Genomic DNA, 20,000 nt, shown 5'->3' with positions numbered 1-20,000 from the left:
GACCAGGGAACCCCCCGAGAGCACAGCCACTGGGGTGTCTTCCCTGAGAGCCACCCAGCCTCACACCCAGTGCTTCCATGGGCCTGCCAAGGCACGTGGCCTTTCTGTCTGTGGGATGGCGGGACCCAATCACTAATCCTGCACAAAGCCAGCCCTGGATGGAGGCCGGCAGCAAAGCCCTCTGGGTAAGGATGTTGCAGGCCTCGGTTCTTCCCGAGGAAACACTCGTTCTGCCCGGGCTCACCCTCAGGAACAAAAACCCCTCCGTGAACTGCTCTGCATTTGAAAAACATCTTCCCCCGGCCCTGATGGTTCTAACAGTGAGTATCTGACTCCGTTGCTAGCATGTTCACAAATTAAAAAGCAGCCTAATGACATCGCCTATGTTCATGCTGAGCATTAAAAAGGTAATGTCTAAAAGGTTTTATTGTGTTAATAAAACTCAGAGGTGGTCAAGACTTGGTACACACAGGGATGGAATGTAAAACAATCAGCCATAATGTTATGACTTCATTTTTCATTTTGCATTTTCAACTCTGCCTTGGAAATCAGAGAGGGCTTCTAAAGAGAGAAAGAGACAAAATTATATCAAAGGAAAGGAAAAATTATAAGCTTGACTTATCTTTAATGTTATACATCAAAATGAAATTTCTGTGATATGTGGCGTGTGCATAAACAACACGGGCAGCTTTTGTCTTTGTTGAATTTAAATGGAAAGTCCCTCTAGATATTAATATGTGGACTTCATTTGTTAGCCTGCTAAGTCAGGGACTTATAACAAAAGCTTTGTAAACAAAAGATTAAACTGAATCGAGCTTTAGAAAATGAAAGGAAAACAAGAGTCAAGTAATCACAGATCAGACTGGGGCTGCTTAGATGGAAATCAGGGCAGGCCACTGGAGTGGAAAATGTTTAATTGAACTATTTCATTACGCGGAAGTTTATGTCCCCCTCGCAGAATCCAAAATATTTGTTATCAGAAAAGCTGTTCTTTGCTTCCCTTAAAAAGATGATCCTCTGGAGATGAGATGTAAAACTTGAGCCGTCTACCCCTTCTCTCACCCTTCGCCCACCTCTGAAGCTGGTCAGATGCAGGCCTGGGTGGCTCCTCACACCTGTCAGCCCTGTGGTGGGCACAGAATTTGGGGCATCAGCAATCCCCCTTCCCAGAGCACCTGCTGCCCCCAAACCAGAACCAGCCCAGTGGCGACCCCACCATGAGCAGGGTGCCACTTGCTCTTTTACTAACCTTGGGTAACCTTTCGGGATCACCCGGATGTCTTGGGATCACTTTCTGCAACCTCTGAAAGCCGTAATCTATGGTTGGTTCATTAAGGGCTGCAACAGGACACAGAAATGTAGATCAGGTTAATTACTTTTATGTCATCCATTACTCGTTTATTGCACACTTACAAATAAATGTGTAGTTCTCCTGCTCTGATGCTCTCCAAGGCAAGCACCCCTGAATGCTAGCTATGTCTTAAGGAATAGATTTTCCCCCTTTCTTTTGCACATAAAAGCAACGATTATTTCTGATCTATAATTAGACGGGAAGAAAGTCAAAGGGTGACTCAATATATTGTAAAATTGGTAGTGCAGTCACAAAGTTACAGGTCTTGGGGCCATATATAGCAATCACCACCATCACGATGTGATGTCTGCATCACACGGTGCCTTCCACACTGGCCAGGGATTTATGGGAAACTGGCAATTATGACATATGTCCAGCTATTGCTAGCCTCAGATTTATCCCTGTGGTCCTTTTTTGTCTAGCATATTGCCTGAGTACAAACCAGGCAGGAGGAGCACTTATTCTTGCAAAGCTTTAATAATCTGTGAATGGCTGCCTACAAACTGATGTAGAGCACTATCATTCTACAGCTGCAATCCACCAGCCTCACGAAATTGCTGGCCACAAACAGTAATTAATCTTTTTATCCCTCAAATTGTAATTTTGACTATGAACTGTGCGCGGCCATAAATCAGCGGCACATGCGCTGTGTACACTGCATGAATCACGGCCGGGACTCCGTCCGACTGCACACACTGTGTTTAACAAGCTTTATAAGGAGCCATCGGGCTTTATTATGGCTCTGCCTGACTCCAACAAAAACTGAGCCTGGAGGCCCGGGGACACGAGTTAAGATGAAAATACTTATTAGAGTACATTACTTCTTGATGTAGATGGCATTTTCCGTGGAGTCACTCCACGGTGCGTGGCACAACATAAATCAGAGGTTTTTCGGAGACTAATAAGACCTGCCACCATCTATTCATTACTCTGCCTGCAATTTGGGCCATCACTCATTAGTAATTTGATGATTAACACCCCCCAACTCAGCAGGTCTGCGAGGTGCGGGGGGGACACCAAGACTGCGGCTTCCGGAGAGGACGGCTAGGGGGTCGCCTTTGCAAGTGGCTCCAAAATAATTGGTCACCGTGAGTGCCTGGGTGCTGGCGCATCTTGTAAGCAGCGCAGGAAGCCTCGCACATACACTCGATAATGCGCCCGAAAGTTGAGGACCACAATATGATTTGACATTCCATCATACATCCCGGAGACAAAGGTCCGCACAGGAATGTGAAGTAAGACATTTTCTTGTTAATAAAGCATTGATCCGATGTATTGATTTTACATGACATGGCTTTTGCTGGGATTTTGCCCTCTTTTTTCTTTGCAAATAGTAAAGCTCTTCAAAATGCCTCGGCGTATGTGACATGGCAAAATTTCTAACTCTCTGTGATGTAAATTCTATATGTGTAAAACCACTTCATAATCAGACCATTAATCATCAGAAGCTGTCAGCGTTGACTTGGGGGACAATTTGTCATGTCTCTGCCCAGGCCCAGGCCAGGGTGTCAGGCAAAAGCAGAGTTCGGGCCGCAGGGCGCGTGCGCAGTCGCCAGGCCTCGCCGAGCGACTTGGCCCAAAAAGGATTAGATCAAGTATTACCTTTCCTGATCAGGGAACAAAAAAGGTGGCCCACTGCATTTCTAACATGTCAGGTTTCTCCTCTCTCCCAGCTAATCACCATGACTGTTTGACTTAATGAATCGGCCTGATGAAAGGTGATCAGAAAAGATAGATGGGCGGCCATTATTGATTTCATGCAAATGCCCCTGACAGGTGATAGACGCTTTAATGCAAGCTTTCAGAAGCTTTATGACTTGTAATAACCATACACTCTCATTCTGGGAGAGACGCTTTCCAGTGTTTCAGTTGAATTGATATTCTTCTGCGATGCCCAAAAATACCTGAAAGCAGTGTAAGTACGTGGGCCCCTTTCACCTCTCAGTTCAGCCCAAAGAGCACTTACGTCTCCAGAGCAATGCCAAGAAGAAGCGCGGCACGCCGCACTCTATTGGAAGTTCAGGTGTGACGCGTAATTGTGCACTGTGGGCTCCTGCCAGGCTGCATGCGGGCCGCAGCAAGGGGCTGGGGCTGCCACTCCAGCTCTAAATCCCTTCCAGGGGCTCGGCGACTGGAAGCCCAGTAAGTTTACGTTCAAGAATTAGAAAAACTGCCCCTCTCTTTTTAAATTGCAGGAGGAATGACACGCATTCGTGGTTCTGGGAGGCTTCTGATCACCGAAGGTGGGGTTACCCAATCCATCTCTGTGCCCCCAAGAGCAGCTGCCTTCTGCGGAGCTCCTGGGTTCTGCAAAGCCTGGTCAACTAGTGGCCCTCTGGCCCACAGCCCCCCGAACCCTACAGAACCCACCACCGCCCTGCGCCATCACTGGCAAGTTCCCCGACGGGAGAAGAAAGCACCAGGGCCTCACACACATCTCATGAGCCCTCCACACGCAGAGTTTGTGGGCGAGAGCCCTGCCGAGCCAGGGCAAGGCGCTGGCACGTCCAGTCACAGAGCCCCGAGCCAGGCCAATCAATACCACTTTCCTGTTTTAGAACTGGGTAATTATGAGGGGGAGAGATTGCCTGACCTTTCACCTGCGCTGCATTACTTTGCTGATATTAAGATAAATTGCCTGATTTTGGGTAAACATATGCTGCAATTCAAACTGTCAGCACTGGTTTGCTCAGGGATAATTTGTATTGATCTCCCAGCTTCTTCCCAATTTTGCTTACTGACCTCGTGGATAATTAGAGAAGGAGCCTTGGGTGAGCTCAAGCCGGGGATGAAGAAGAAATATGAAGAAGAATAAAGCAAATTTGTTTTATGTTAATATTTGTCGGTCCTCCCCCCACCCTCACATCTGTCAGCATCTGGAGAGCCGTAAATTAATGTACTTGGTTCCCGAACAATTTATTCCCAGGAATTATTTAGCAGCATGCTTAGTCTCCAAACATGTGTCACTGGGTTAAATTAATTTAAACTCTGCCTTAAACACAACAAAAACAAATGTTATTTTCTACTGAAGGGGGAAGAAAACAATACATTTCTCAAAACGTATTGTAAGCTCCCAACTTTCTGCATGGAATTCCACATATCTGGATCTGAGAGGATGAGTTTTCTAAGAAATCCCCCCCAGAAGTAATTAGTGCCCATTATTTGTCCTGAATTCAAATGTTGCTACGATGGGTTGCTGCGTATAAGAGATGAATGTATGTGTGAAATTATATCGTTTAAGATATGTCAGATTACAAGGCTGTTGTATCAAAAGTCATAAAACAAATCTCCCCTGTGAAATATCTCTTTATTAACCGTGCCATAAGATATTAACATTCCTCATTTAGTGGAGGGCCTTTTATCTGTTTCAAATACATTATTCGTCCTTTTAGAGATAAACTGTATTAATATCCATTTGAGTAGGCTACCGCGGCCTAATGCATAGTAATTTTTGTTGGAGAGCTTTTATTTTAGAATAAGAAAATTACACAGCAATAAAACCTGAATGAATCAGAAGCTAGAATAGCCGGGAATCACATTCCATGCCAAATGAGGCAAGCAGTGAGGCAGCCTGTGAAAGGCCAGATATCCGGCTATCATATGCAGGCCAGTATCCAGAGCGGGTCATACAAATAGAGCCTGACACGACCACATAGACTCAATGATTCCTGCACGCTGGAATAGCCTACAGCTCGGGAAGGATACATATTTAAATATATTTGAGTGTACTGGAGTTAATCTCGTTACTTTACATGCATTAAAGTCATAACAGAAGAAGCATTCTAAATATTTAAGTCATGCCCGTGTACTGGGGGATTAATCACACCGCAATTGATCAAATTTTAACGGTCTGTGATGTCAGCTCAGGTTGGGATTGCTGCAGCTAATGTGGCAGCAGAAAATGGCATCAGGCGCTGAGCTGCAGCTGCGGCCAGAGCGGCTCCAACCGGCCTGCTGCAATTAGAGACGTACCAGCGGGCAGGAGGCACTGGGATTTTCTTTCTTGTGACATACGTGGTTGTAGTTTTCATTTTGATGGCTTAACCTTCTTTGTCAGTCAGCCCTGCCCTGAGTTCATGTTGATCTCTAATACCCCAAAATGTATATGATTATTTTATTAGACCTGAATAGCAAGTCCATTAACTTATAAACGTCATTCAATTAAATTAAGCAAGGGGACACGTTCAGTACTTCTGGGTTGATAACACAGAAAAAAATAAAAATTCAGATTGGAAAACACACACACTTGGGGCCAGTGAGCATTTTCTACAAAGAGCAACGGAACCATCCATCTTAAATCCAGTTCCTGCACCGAACATTTTATCAAGCAGCTACTACATGCCTGGGGCTTGGTCGTGGGTCCCCACCAGCTGTGGGAAATCCGCCCTGAAGGGCATCCTGTGAGCAGCAGCTGAGAGCAGAGGGAACTGCTGCAATGGACTCTGGCAGCCCAGGGCGTTCGGGTCCCCCCAAGGCCTGGAGGCTCCCTGCCTGCAAACAGGACTGGACTGTGGCAGGAAGGAGGGGCCAGGGTGAAAGAGCTTAATTGTGATGGCAACCTCCTGACCACCCCTGCCAGGGAGAGCTGGAGACCAGCCCAGCCAGCGAGCAGTGTGCGCCGCCTGTAAGTACTCCTAGAGTAATTGCTCTTCCAGCCACAGTTGTGTTTTTAAAATAGTGTCATTAAACACACAAGGGGGAAACTCGCAGGTAGGAAATGAGACGCTTTTAGCATCGCCTCTCCATTGTTTAAGCCCAAGCCCAGCAAGCAGAGAGAGATACAAGAAGTTTTAGGTTTAGCACAAATTTTCTTCCTGCCTGAAAAACCTGACTACAACAATAAAAACAGGAAGACATTCATTTGCTTCATTCCAGCTGCTGGTTGCAGCTATTAAATGAGTTCCAGTTTCATTTCAATAATGATCATCTTCCTGTAACTTCCCAATCATGCATTTGTCATAATGCAGTAATTTTCTAGCTACAAACAGATCCTCATAATGAGGCAGTTTTTCACATTAGCAACATAACTACATAATAAGAACATCTGCAGTTCCTTTTCCGAGGGACAAGAACGCGCCTCAATTAAGGCAATGGGGATTGTTAAATAAGATATAGTATATTTTACTAACAGGGAGACCCAGACCCTACCCCAACAGACTGCAAGCCGTCAGTGTGCCTGAATGAACACAGGTTGTAATGTGTAAAAATTAAATAAAGTAAAATTAAATTGCTCAATACAAAGACATTCCTCTAGAGGGTGTTAGTGATTTCAGTGACAAAGTGCTATTTGCTGACAAGTAGTTTACACATTAACCAGCTGAATCCAAGGGGGAAAAATGCCAATAGCAATTATATCACCTTGAGGTTATTAAATGTCCCACTGATAAGTAACTAGGTGAACTTGACCAGGTGATAAAGACTGCTGTGAGCAAATGATTGTGCGGTGAAGAATGTTTTTCTGTCCTGCTGTTTCTCCAGATAGCTTTTCTTTCAAAAATGACTGTATAAAAAGTTGCATTAAAAATGTGTGGCCACGGAAGACAAAATTGATATTTAGCTCCCCCCTGAATACCTTGCCCCCACCAGAGCACCTTCATCATTCCACCTCAAAAACATTACACAAAGTCTGCAAATGCCTGTTTTTTCTCCCTTTTTTAGGCTTTAAAATGATGCTAAGTTCTTCACTTTATCATCAACTGTCTCCTCCAAGTGCATTTCATCTATAAGAAATTCAGATGCTCGGGAAATTAAAATTTCAAAGATCTGCTGCAAAAAAAATCAATGGGGCGAGATCAATGCTCATAGAAATTTCATGAACTTTGAACTGATCCGCGCATGATGATGAGAGGTAGCTGGAGTTTCAGGCGGCTGACGGCTCCTCACGTGGATGAAAAGCGGCCAGGGAAGCTGAGAGGAGGGCTATGTTTTAGATGGGTTTTTGCTTTCATATTTTGTCCGACAAAAAAATTAATTTTTAGTCTATTTCAGTAACAAGCAAAAATAGAAAAAAAAAATCTGCCTTCCTGATACGATGTGTAATACCCCCGCTTCTTAAGAGCACCTAATGCTTTGCACATTAACGCGGCCATGGAATGAAATCGGTTCCCTCTGCAGCCGATTGCAGGTGCAAATTAATATTGTAAAATGAAGATCAATACATGGACAGGGCCAGATCAATAGTGGCTAAATTATTGCTGCATTTTCCTCCTCATTCAAGATGAGTTGTGTTTTCCTCTCAAAGTCAATACTTTGCAGCTTTTCTCATTAATTTCTCAATAAATTTGGCAATGAATTTCAATCACAGCACTCGGCAGGGTGAGCCAGGCATTGTGGTGTGCACGGGAAGCACAAAGGCCTTGCAGCCTCCACGTCGTTCACCGGGGGCGCTGCCCGCAGGGGCTGGCCTGGCTCCCTGGCCTGGCCAAGGGACGGGCAGGAAGATGTCAGGTCACCCTCCTCCTACACCCAGAGGCAAACCTTGCGATTGCCCTCACAAAAATGACAGTGGCTTTTCTAGCATCCTGGCCGCTCCCGCCCATGGGGCCCCCCGATGCCAGCGGGGGATGGCTCAGACCTGCCTAGGGTCAGCCTTGGTTTCACACCAGTGACTCCAGAATCCCCCCAACCCACTCACTGCAGGGTATTTCTGTTGCAAAGTCTCTTAAGGTTGACAAAAACACTTGACTTCTAATTGGAATTGGAGCCACCTCCTTCGTATCGGGAATATTGTTCTGGAATTCACACAGACAGCCCAACCGGGCCTCGTGCACAGGGACCAGCTTCCATTCACCACTGCCTGGCAGCGGATGGCGGCATTGTGATGTGACACCAGGCACAGAAAAGGGGACAGCTCATCTTCCTTGTACCAAAATAATACCCTTGCTGACAACTATTGGATTGCATTCAAACAATTCTGTTTACATACCTCAAAGAATATGTTGGATGATGGCTTTTATAGTCGTGTGGAAACTACATCTACCCAGCCCAGCCCTGCAGCCTGGAAAACTAAGGCACGTGGCCTCCTCACTTCTCGGTGGCTTTCGCCTCTGGGGACGGGCCTGAGGGAGACAGGCATTTCCCAAGGCAGAGGCTCTGAGGTCGGGAAGTGGGTCCCAGCCATCCTACCACCCTCAAGCTCCCCAAGAAGGTTGTTCTAACGTTTTCAACCAAGTGGAGAAATGCCTGGAAACAAAAAGAAGAGACACCAGCCAGTAAAAGCCACCCTCAGCACAATAAAAAGATGTGTGCGATGGAATGCTATATCCTTTTCCTTAAGAAAAGGAACATCAAGGGTCCCTCTGCTGCCACGCCTCCCAGAGACATTTTGCAGGGAGGAGAGAGATCTTAAGAAGCAAGCGGGAAATCTAATGCTCTGTGGAGAACCCTCTGAGCAATGGATTTGCACACTTTAAACCAGCGGAAAATCTGCACACAGAAGTAAACAAAAAGGAGCTTGCAAAGTCCAAGCCCCTCCCAAAGTCAGGGGTGTCCCTGCCAGGGTTGAGGACAGAGGCAGCCCCATTCTGTGCTCTGGGGTGGGCCACACTCCCATGGGGATGTTCCCAGCCACCCCATGTGCTTGTTCAGGCATCTGCCCTCCCCATAGGAGGAAGGCCACCCAACAGGTGACCCTCTGCCACGTGCCTGCCCCACTCAGCGTGATGCGCACGGTAGGTGTTCAAGGTAATGAGTAATGCAGGCCTCTTGAAGACATCTGGCCAACACAGAAGGTACCACATTTTCTATTTTGAAAAGCTAAAGTGAACATCACGTTTCTCGTATGTTCACAAAAAAATGTGTTCACAAACGTTCCTGGCAGTGGTTTCCATAATATCCAAATGTTTGTCAATGAATGAATGGATAAACAACATATGGTATATCCATACAATGGAATAGTACTCAGCCATGTACAGGAGTGAAACCTTGATACCCGTTACAACAGGGATGAGCCTGGAAAACATGCAAAGTGAAAGAAGCCAGACACAAAGAACTATATATATAATGTGTGACCCCATTTATAGGAAATATCTGAAACAGGCAGATCCATAGGGAAGGGAGGTAGATTCATGGTTGCCAGGAGCTAGGGGAGGCCAGGAAAGGAAAACCCAAGGCGCGTGCCTCCCTCTACACTCTCACTTCTCTATGGCTGTCACTTCTGGGGACCGGGACAGATCCAGAGACAGACGTTCGCCAAGGGAAGGAGGAATGGGGCAACAGCTAGTGGACACGTTCCCGTTAGTGTGATGAAAACGTTTTTGAATTGGACTGATGGTTGCCAAACTTTGTGAATGTACGAAAAGCTACTTAATTGTATACTTTGGGTGAATTCTATGATATGTGAATTATATGTGAACAAAAAACAGTGTTTTGAGTGAAAGTAACGTTCGTCATCTGAATTAGAATATATGTGCCAGCTCTGTCTACACTAAGGAAACATCTTCCAGGGCCGGAGTGCTGTTTAGAATAAAGGTGTGTCCAGTACCTGTGTAAAAGCACAGGGCCCACACAGGGGTGAACAAGACAGAGCCCAGCTGTGGGGGAAGGGCCTGGTGTGGGGAATCTATTCCCATTCAGGGAGTGTAACTCGATTTCCCAACATTATTACCCTTTTCAATCTCCATGGAGGCATTTTTAACTCCTGGTTTTTCAGGCTGCATAAAGAAGAAAAGGAATGTTCTAAGGCAGGGAGGCTTTAAAGACATCACCAAGATTAATGTAAACACTGGAATCCCCAAAAGCACAGCCCTTGAACACAGCATGCTAGATTATGTGTCTCCTGTAAAATGTCCTATTTCCACATGGGGTTCCCAAATGCCAAGGTATACTGGGACCAGAAGGCCATCTTGTCCTCATCTGACCTCCTTCTTGCCACAGCAGCCCCCAACCCAGCCCTGGCCTGCCCCACTCACAGCCCCATGCCCAGCTGGCGCTCCTTGGCCTGGAAATCCTCAACCCCTACTGCTCAGCCTCCAGGGGTACAGCCTCCACGGCCCCCTCCCCACCACCTCCCCAAGGCGCCCTTCCTCTCAAATCCACCAGTGCCTCGTCTGCTTCTCTTGTCATCAGATGGAGCACCTTCTTCATTCTGAATATTTTATTAACTTTTCCATGTCCTGCTTCATTCCCACAAGACCTCGAGTCAGTGTGATGGCAAATGTGGCTTCTGCACCAGGCACGTGCCAACGGCCATCCAGATACCAGGCCCCAGGCTGCCAGGATGGAGACCATCACTCCCTTTAGCAAGGGACCCACTGCCGAATGGGCAGGTATGTCACCCCACCTGATACCCTAACCATGAGCGCCTATGAGAACCGACAGCTTCCCCATCTCTCAGTATCACCTGCTGTGTCCAGGTGGGTGAACACTGGGAGCCAGGCGCAGATTCCAAACCATGTTGACGGTGAGTTTCCACAGCATGCCACACTTTTATGTAAGATACCGTGTTCACACTACGCTCGTCCAATAGATCATTCCCGCCAGTTGGCATTTTGCAAGTATGCAGGAAAGGAGAATCACCGATGCTGGTGGAATCTGGGGTGGTGAGGAAGGGGAGCAGTCCCCTGGCGAACACGGGGCTCAGGCACGCGGCAGGTGTTCACTATCATGGTGCCACAGCAAAGCCAGGGCATGGCCTGGAACTCAGTCATTGGGGTTGTACATATCGAACGCCAGCTTCCCTGGGCAGGGGGCATGTGAAGCTGCAGCCCAGTACCCTGTGTGGTGTCTGCCAGTGGCACGTTTCTCTCCCTTACAGGGTATTAAGACTCAGTGGACTTCTGAAACAATCACCACCCTAGCCTATGGCCTGTTTGGTCTTTAGTTTGGGACAGGCCACGGCCTGATGCCAAGCATGTGGTAAAGCAATCTCGATGCCACCTGTCCTGAAGGCTCTGGAGGAGCCGCTGCCCTCAGCTTGGTGCCTGTTTGGAAGCTCAGTGCCCGCAGGCCTAAAGCTTGCATGGGATGTTTCTGCAGTGTGAGCATGTTCCTTAGGAAAATCACCAAGTGGGTCTTCTAAACTAGGGCTAGAAGGGATGGCCATCAACAAGCATCTGACTGACCCCAGCCTGGCTGCCCGGGGCTGAGACAAGAAGGGCCAGCGGGGAGATTCCCAGCCAAGGGCCTCCTCTAGAGAAGACAAGGAGGTAAAAAGATGGAGAAAAACCTGGCAGAATCCACCCTCCCCAATCCAACCCCCTGGATTTCCTGACTTTAGGCTTTCTCAGATGCCTGAAGCACGGGGTCCAGGCCTCAGAGGCTCCGGGGCTCACTGTGCCAGGCTGTAAGCTTTCTATCTGGGAAGACGTAGAAAGGGCTATCTCACGAGTGCAGGGAGAGGGTGGCATCCAGAAAGGAGAGGAAGAAAAGAATGACCCCAGCCACGCGGCACCTCTAAGAAACTTCCCTCCAAAGATGATTTGCACCAATGCTGACCAAAATCTGCCATGGCCTCCTATCTCAAAGGGAGCTTCTCTATTTGAAATTTTGCACGCTCCATAATGACCCTTCGAGAGTGTGTGCCCCTCCGCACGCACTCAGGTTCCTTGTGAAGTCAAGTCACTCCATGTGCTCATGAAAACCATTTGAAAACTTCTATTTTGCCTTTTAGTGTAGCGAACAGTCCACATCGCTGACGGACAGCCTTCTATTTGTTGTTGTGGCTTTATTTTAAAACCACTCTAAAAGACGAAAGTTACGTTTTACTCATTTTGCTTTTTTTTTTTTGGAGATGGAGTTTCACTCTATCTTGCCCAGGTTGGAGTGCGGTGGCACAATCTCGGCTCACTGCAGCCTCTGCCTCCCAGGTTCAAGAGATTCTCCTGTCTCAGCCTCCCGAGTAGTTGGGACTACAGGCATGCACCACCACACCTGGCTAATTTCTTTGTATTTTTAGTAGAGACGGGGTTTTACCATGTTGGCCAGGCTGGTCCTGAACTCCTGACCTCAGGTGATCCACCTGCCTCAGCCTCCCAAAGTGCTGGGATTACAGGCGTGAGCCACCATGCCCAGCCTCATTTTGAATTTTCTACAACAAATTAAAAAGGCCCAAGTGATTGAAATGATAGTTTTGGAAAAGCACCTTTTTCTTAGGCCAGGCTTTTGTAATCCAAGCCTCAGCCTAGAGCCACTGTGCACAGACAGGTCTCAGGACCCTCCAAAAACAGCCTCACATGAAACTACGAGCAGCCGGGTCCCAGCACTGTCACTGACTGAGCTGGCCGGGCACATGCCGGAGCGACACATACTCTATCAATTCCAGCCATGGGCTGCTAGCATTGGGCCCGATGTCCAGCCATGGAGATCTGGTGGGAGGGAGCTTGAGGCACTGGTAACTTATAAGCCAGAAAGAGAAACAGAGGCAGCATTTAGTTCTTGTTCCTATTCTCCTGGGACAACAGAGTGATCTATGTCATCTCCTCTTTGGTGCTGAAAGAACCACACACTTCTGTTTCAGGTCCTCTACCAAAACGTTTGTGCTGACGTCTCCCTTGGTCTTCAGAGTTTAACCTGTGGGAGTTGTGGCCGGAGTGATCTGTGGTATTTAATTTTACATCATACTATCCCCGCTTTATTCTGCACTTCAGGTGATCACACTTATTTTGTTCTAAATGGTCTGTTGCTCTCTTCTCCCACAGTCCCACACCATCTCCTGGACCCACTCCAAGCTGTTTTCAGAAGCACGTCCTTCTCAATCAGAAACTCAAAAGTCCGGAGCATGACCCGGTCTACCCCCGACTCTCCTCCCTGCAGCCCCAAGAAGGGCCACCGCAAGGTGGGTGAGGAGCGGGACCAGTGGACCCACCTACTCAGGGGGCTTAACAGGGAGAGGGCCGGGCCCGCCTCTGCCGTCCTCAACCCGACAATTACCAAGTGAAACCCGGATGACCCTTTTGTCCTTTGGGGAAGATGAATGGCCATCTCCTCTCTGCTACATTTTGTCAGGTTTGGTGCTGAAGAGTCAATACCTTCACCTTGACATGGAAACTTTGTGATTTATCAGCTCGTTTCTCCTCCTGGGTTAGCGTGGCCCCGAGGAGAGCAGCCAATCGAGGTGCAGGGTGCAGACTTGGTCACAGCCACTTGGAAACCGACCAAAGCCCCCTCGGATGACAGACAAATGTGCCTTGTTAGCAACAGCCCAAAAGCGCTTGACTTGTACTAATAACAAAAAGGCCATGCTGGTCACCGTGGGTCTAAAGACGAAGCACCCTGTCACCAGCCTGGTTGGGAAATTAGCAAATAATGTTCTTTTCCTTGATAAATGGGTGACAGCTCCCTCTCACCAATCATTTTTAACATTTTGATGCATGCCTATGATCCCACTGGAGGAGCAGAAAAGTTTACTGGCCCTCAATTTTCAGATGATGAATGGAACTCTCTAAATGTGCGATTTCTGTATGAGGTATAGTTCATTTTAAGCAATTCTAGTAAATGGGTGTCACTGATTAGGACAAATAGTCTACTTGTGCAATAGCACAAACGGTGTGTCTCATTCTCCTGGCCTCCTTCGAGACGGGAAAGAGAGGGGACAGCAGTGACCCTGGAAGCCCTCCTGGCCCCACTCTTCAAAGGGCTGTGTTATCGAATCTCACCCCAGCACCCACTTAGCATGCTGGCAGATTAATTGATCATGGTTTGGGTTGACGCTACGATGTAGCAGTGGGGAGGACAGCGGTGGGAGCCTGCCCTCCCTCCCTTCCTTTGTGGCTCTGCCTAAGGGGCCCTGAGGACCCTTGAAATGACCCCAGTGATGGCGGTCGGCCTCACTCCCAGGGGAAGGGGCTGATGCACGGATGCACACCACCCCAGTTGATGTGCAAAAAAAAGTCACCCTTTGCCATCCATATTTAAACAAAGGACAAAAGCTAAAGTGGTGTCAGGAGAAGTTGTATTGTTGGAATCATGCATTATCCTGTGATTATCCCAACTCTGGGCAGGTCCACAGTCAGCCTGAGCTGAAAACACAGACCCAAGCTATTCTCTGATAGAACTAACTTGATAGAAAAGCAAAGGTGCCTGGAGGGTGTCTAGTCTCAGGGGGGCTCACTGGGGGTGATGGGGGGACGCAGACGTCCTTGGACACCATTGACTGGTGGGTTTGAAGCAGGACGGCCAGTGTGGCTGCAGGAGGGCCTGCTGCAGACAGGAACGAACGGTCAGTCACAGGGATGATGAGAGTCACCAACAGAATTGAGCCAAAGAGTCCCCAAACTCCAGGACCCATGAGGAAAGCATGTGGTTTACATGGAAGGAAGGCGTTAGCATTTAGTTGAGCATAGTAAAAATAGTATGATTTGTGGGCGGCAATTAAGCATCATTTGCTCTGTGCATCCAAGTAATTTGTTTGAGGAGCACCGGCCTGGGAGACAGCAAGCCGGGGCTGGCGTGGTCGAAGGGCACAATTGACTCCGTGGTGCTAACAGGACTGCCTCTCAACGCACACAAAAGATCTTTTTTTTTTTTTTTTTTTGAGACAGAGTCTCACTTAGTCGCCCAGGCTGGAGTGCAATGGCGCGATCTCGGCTCACTGCAAGCTCCGCCTCCCGGGTTCACGCCATTCTCCTGCCTCAGCCTCCCGAGTAGCTGGGACTACAGGCGCCCGCCGCCTCGCCCGGCTAATTTTTTGCATTTTTAGTAGAGACGGGGTTTCACCGTGTTAGCCAGGATGGTCTCGATCTCCTGACCTCGTGATCCGCCCGCCTCGGCCTCCCAAAGTGTTGGGATTACAGGCGTGAGCCACCGCGCCCGGCCCACGAAAGATCTTTAACACACTTAAGAACCATGAGTGCTTTCACGAGGGGAGTGAAGTGGGGCTAAATTGTGGACACCCACCAAGAGACAGGGGAAACCCTCACCCAGGGCCAGGACAGCCCTGGAGGACACAGCGTCGCCCCTTGACGCACGGCCAGTTTTAAGGTACATATGACTTAAAAAAAAGAAGAAAAGTAAACCATAAATACTGTATCAGAAAGAACAGAAACTGTTAGCAATTACTGGTTGAGTAACGATTTCATAAGCCTGAAGCTGAATGAATGTCCTTGTGCAGAAAATAATCACTTTTATGTTCCCATCTAGTAACTGCATCCCGGGGCTGGGAGCAGTCCAGGTATTCCGCCGTCAAGAGCTCCCCGTGTCCACTTTGGATGTGGTTGCTATCGACTGCCAATATCTTGTTTAGTAACTGGGTTCAGTCTGTCGCAAACAACATGTTGGCTCCCAGTAATTTGTGATAATTTCTTTAATTGAGCAAAAGAAATCTCTAAAATGAGGGTGGGTCAATCAACCATCCGGGTGCAAGAAACCAAGAGTAAGAAACACCGACCTAGCCACCTCCCCAGTGTCCCGTGAATGATGCTGGAAGTCAAGCCACCACTCCCAACCGGCCTCAGTGCTTTTGTTTAATAGGAAACCATCCTGCCAAATGGACATTGTTAGAAAACAGTAACACACGCATTTGTGCCATGATGCTTCACACTTGAAAACCTGTCTATGAAAGTAGTTTCCTCAGTAACATAATTTCAATTAGATGCATACAAATTCCAATCTGTCTTAATCAAATAACACTGTAATGCTTATATTCTAATTAAAAAATAATTTCTTTTATTACTCTTAACCATTTGATGCCTTTCTATGGGTGGAATTATAAATGCGAAACTGCTCAATTTGTGTATACTGCGAGTTTCTCAGGTAGGACATTCTGGGACTATTTTAATTATTATTAAACAAGCAAATGGTACACTATTAGACAAATATTAAAACAAGCATTGCACTCAGTTATTAATTTGCACTATTCACTTTTAAATGCAGCAAATATCTCATTAATTTAATTTTAGGTGCCCACCAGTTTATATTGCATTTTACAGTCTAGAAGGCAATTTACTATTAACTGGCAATTACATACAGAGTGATTGTTAATTCTGCTCCTAAGTGCTAGCCGCTTGAAAATTGTTCTCTCTCTCTAATTTTTGACCTTCTTACAACAGGGTGAGGCACATGGGAATACAAAGAACCAGTATGGAAGCGCTGGACATGTCATTTGTGACTCATTCTTTTAATTCACCGTGCTAATCAACTGAACCGCCACAGCCTCCCAAGGTAATTGTGTCTTTATAGGAGTTGAAAGCAGCAGGCAAAAGGGCCTGGATGGATGGGGCCTGGCCTGCCTTCCCCTTCCCACTCGGGGTTGACTAATAGGGTCTGGTTCAGAAAAATCTGGTGTTTCTCAGATCACTGTAAACAGATCATTGAGGCCTTTTGCAAAGTCCCTCCCAGCCTCTGGCGGGCAGCCCCTCCTCTGAGTACAGGTTCATTAGTCCTCCGCCTGGCGGCCCCAGCCGGCCTCACGCGGGGAAGGTTAAATGTGAGGGTGTCCCGGCAGCCTCCGGGGCTGGGGGACACTGATGGGAACCAGACGCCCAGGGGACGGTGCCTATGTCGTGACATGCAAAGGGGCTGGCTCAGTTTTCAGCGGGGGAGTGCAATTCCCGGTGATTACCTCATTGTCCCCATCAATTTCGGGGCAATGCAAATCAGACAGAAGCTTCCAGGTCAGACAGGTCATGACCCTACCTTTCCTCTGCTCCCCAGCCTGTAGAGCCTGTATCCCTTACATCACCTTTGAAATGGATATTCCTGTTAATGACTGGGGTGTAGGGGAGCCAATAGGTTAACCTCCAGCCAAGAAAGGCTGGGCTGTGGCAGAGCGTCACCAAACACCCACTCATGGGAGCATGTCTTGATGGAGGAAATCCCTGAAGCTTCGGGCAGCCAGGACCCTGAGCTTGTGCCCGAGAAGCCCAGTCAGCCCCAGAGGGGGCACAATATGGCCTGTAGATATAGAAGGTAGGTACTTGGACAGGCTGGGTCGGGGCTGGAACTAAGGTGTCCACTGGTCCCTTAGCAGGAGGATATGAGACCTGGAGAGGATATCCCTGGCCAAGAAGGCATCCTACCTGCTGGAGGGCAAGAGGAACAGGCTGCAGACAGCAGAGAGCTGCCCCCTCCCCGCACCAGCCCCAGAGCAGCAAGGGCTGGGCCCGGCCATACTGGGAATTGAGGGAACGCTGACATTGCAGGCTCTGCCACACCATGTGATACCTGCCAGCCAGTGACAGGCAGCTCCTCCCACCCTACACATCCGCGTCTGTCTACAAATGCACAGCCCAAGGCCTTTCTCTACAGCACTGGGGACAGAATCCCCAGGAGACAGCAGGCGAAGTGCAAAGAAAGGACTGGACCTTTCCGCAATCTTCTTTCTAACAATAGCTGTGCAGACTTCCCCACCAAAAAACCCACGTATGCAAAGATCTGAACTCATGAAAGGATCCGCTGAAGGCATCCACTAAAGCGTTCATCCGGGATGGGCCGACAGTCCAGTGTGAGAACAGGGGGCTTATTCATTCACTTCTGTGCGGAGGCAGTCAGTCTTGCCACATGCACACACACGTCACTTTCGTGTCACAAACCAGGACCCCGCAGCAGACACAGGCACCTACACGGGAGCCCACCCCTGGCATGTGCCCGCTGAAGCTCAGGTGCTGCTCCATGGCTCACAAGCAATAATCAATACCCGTTTTCCTAAGGAGCTCAGGACTCGAGCAGGATCCCACAGAACCCAGCAGAAGTTCACCCTCAGTGACTTTCCACAGGAAGGACCATTTATGCCATGTGTTAGACACTATACATAAGTCATCCCTGATCCTTACCGAAACCTTGCCACGTAGAGCAGAGGAGAAATTGAGACCACAGGAGTAAGCATATGCCCAGGTCCCAGTCTGTCTGCAAACACCAGGTCTCTGCACAGGGCCTGCAGCCTCTACAGCCAGATGAGCCAAGGGACTCCGGGGCATGTGGTACACATACCAACAGTTTGCATGAGGAAGCGTGTGGAAATGTGCACTGTGTGGCTTCAGCGCACACATGAAAACAGCCCTACGGCAAGGTGCCAGAAAGGACCCCCCCGGCCCACGGCGGGATTCTGATGTCTTGTCTCTCCCAGGTACCTGGAGCCTACAGACGCTGCACTTTATTGCACAGCAAAAGTTCTTATTTGTTGAAGTGTACATAAGTGTTTAAAAGGCGCCCCAATTTTTAGAACCCCGTTGTGACATGTCTTTATTTTTTAAAACACTGGGATTCCAAAACCTGGAGGAGCGGCCCTCTCTCCATCTCAGAGTCTTACATGCAGGCCAAGAGGTGTCCGGACATCAGCTCTTTGCTGTGCCCACCTCCCCTGTGGTCTTCCGGCAGCTCCTGGGCGCCTGGTCCTGCGTGTGCTGGTCCCACAGAAGGCGGCCTCTAGTGTGGGTCAAGCACTGCCTCTCCCACCCTAACCCCATGGAGAGTGCCGAGCTGTCGACTGGACGCCTCTGGGACAGCAGCCCTGGCCCACCTCCAAGACCCATCCAGGCACACCCTGGGGTGACGCTGGGCCTGATGTACAGTGGGCAGCGGCAGGATGCATATCTTGCCCTTCTTGCTCACTCAGTCCTTCCTAAGAAGGGAAGAGGCTGAGGGATGTCTATTGCCTCTTTAAACCTTCCGAAAGCAGAGGGGGCTTAGCATCCTCCATGTCACCCACTCTCCGGACAGAGGAGAGGATTGTCCCCCAGTGGGCATCTTTCAGGTGGTGATGGCAGGAGTTGAAGCCCCATCCCCTAGTCCAGGTTCCTGCTGTGGCCCTCACGGCCACCCCAGGACACCAGGCCACAGTCACCCAGCCACTGCACAAGCAGGTCAAGGCCACGGATAGTAAGTATTCATCTCGTTCACTGTCATCGGGTTCCAGCAGGCACTGTCCATCATTAAAAACATCCCTCAAATATCACAGCCTTTGGAGTTGGCTAAGATTAGAAATCAAAATGCAAACACGCCTTAAGTTGAAGTGAGTTGTTTGTTTTGAGACAGGGTCTTGCTCTGTCACCCAGGCTGGAGTCCAGTGGCGCAATCAAGGTTCACTGCAGCCTTGACTTCCCGGGTTCAGGTGATCCTCCCACCTCACCATCCTGAGTAGCTAGGACCACAGGCATACACCACCATGCCCCACTAATTTTTAAATTTTTATAGAGACAGAGTTTTGCCGTGTTGCCCAGGCTGGTCTTGAACTCCTGGACTCAAGTGATTCTCCCGCCTCTCAAAGTGCTGGGATCACAGCTGTGAGCCAACATGCCCAGCCAATCTGAAGTTTATTTACGGCATTTCTCAATAGCAATCCTGAACAAGTGGTGCTAATTCAGCCCTTGCATGGACAAAGCATTGTATAGAACAACTGTAAGATAGCAAGCATGTGTAACTGCATAGGCCACACTTCCTGCGGCCAGGAGTCTGTCCCGCACCCTCAGAGAACACGGATCTGCTTTAGGAAGCAGCGTCATGTAGGGTTCAAGACCCCAGGCTGGAGCAAGAAAGAGCAGGCTTACATGGGCCTTGCATTTACTGGGGGTGTGGCCTGGGCACTGACTTCCTCACCTCCCTGAGCCTCAGCCTGTGCAGCAGAACAGCAGTGACACCACGGGGCAGAGGCCTGGAGACCAGTGGACACACGGCCCCTAGCCCCACATGGAGCCAGGCACATGGGCAGCTGCCCCGGTGGTAGCTGGGTGACTGTTGTTCCTAACAACTCCCCCGCCACTTCGTTTACAGGTGAGGA

At 48.7% G+C, this 20,000-nt stretch overlaps 1 protein-coding gene across 10 annotated transcripts in view; it reads right to left on the bottom strand.

The window, feature by feature from the left end:
• LOC105470672 (EBF transcription factor 3) overlaps nt 1-20,000 on the bottom strand; it is a 129,522-nt gene that overhangs the window by 11,826 nt on the left and 97,696 nt on the right. For all 10 annotated transcript variants that reach the window (XM_011722857.3, XM_011722877.3, XM_011722887.3 and 7 more), the window contains exon 11: nt 1,250-1,338. In XM_011722857.3, the coding sequence (XP_011721159.1) occupies nt 1,250-1,338 (89 nt within the window). The remainder of the gene's footprint in view (nt 1-1,249; nt 1,339-20,000) is intronic.

The sequence above is a fragment of the Macaca nemestrina genome, chromosome 9, assembly GCF_043159975.1.
Source record: "Macaca nemestrina isolate mMacNem1 chromosome 9, mMacNem.hap1, whole genome shotgun sequence".
Lineage (NCBI taxonomy): Eukaryota > Metazoa > Chordata > Mammalia > Primates > Cercopithecidae > Macaca > Macaca nemestrina.
Note: the sequence above shows the minus strand (reverse complement) of the source record. Positions and strands in the feature narration are given on the sequence as shown.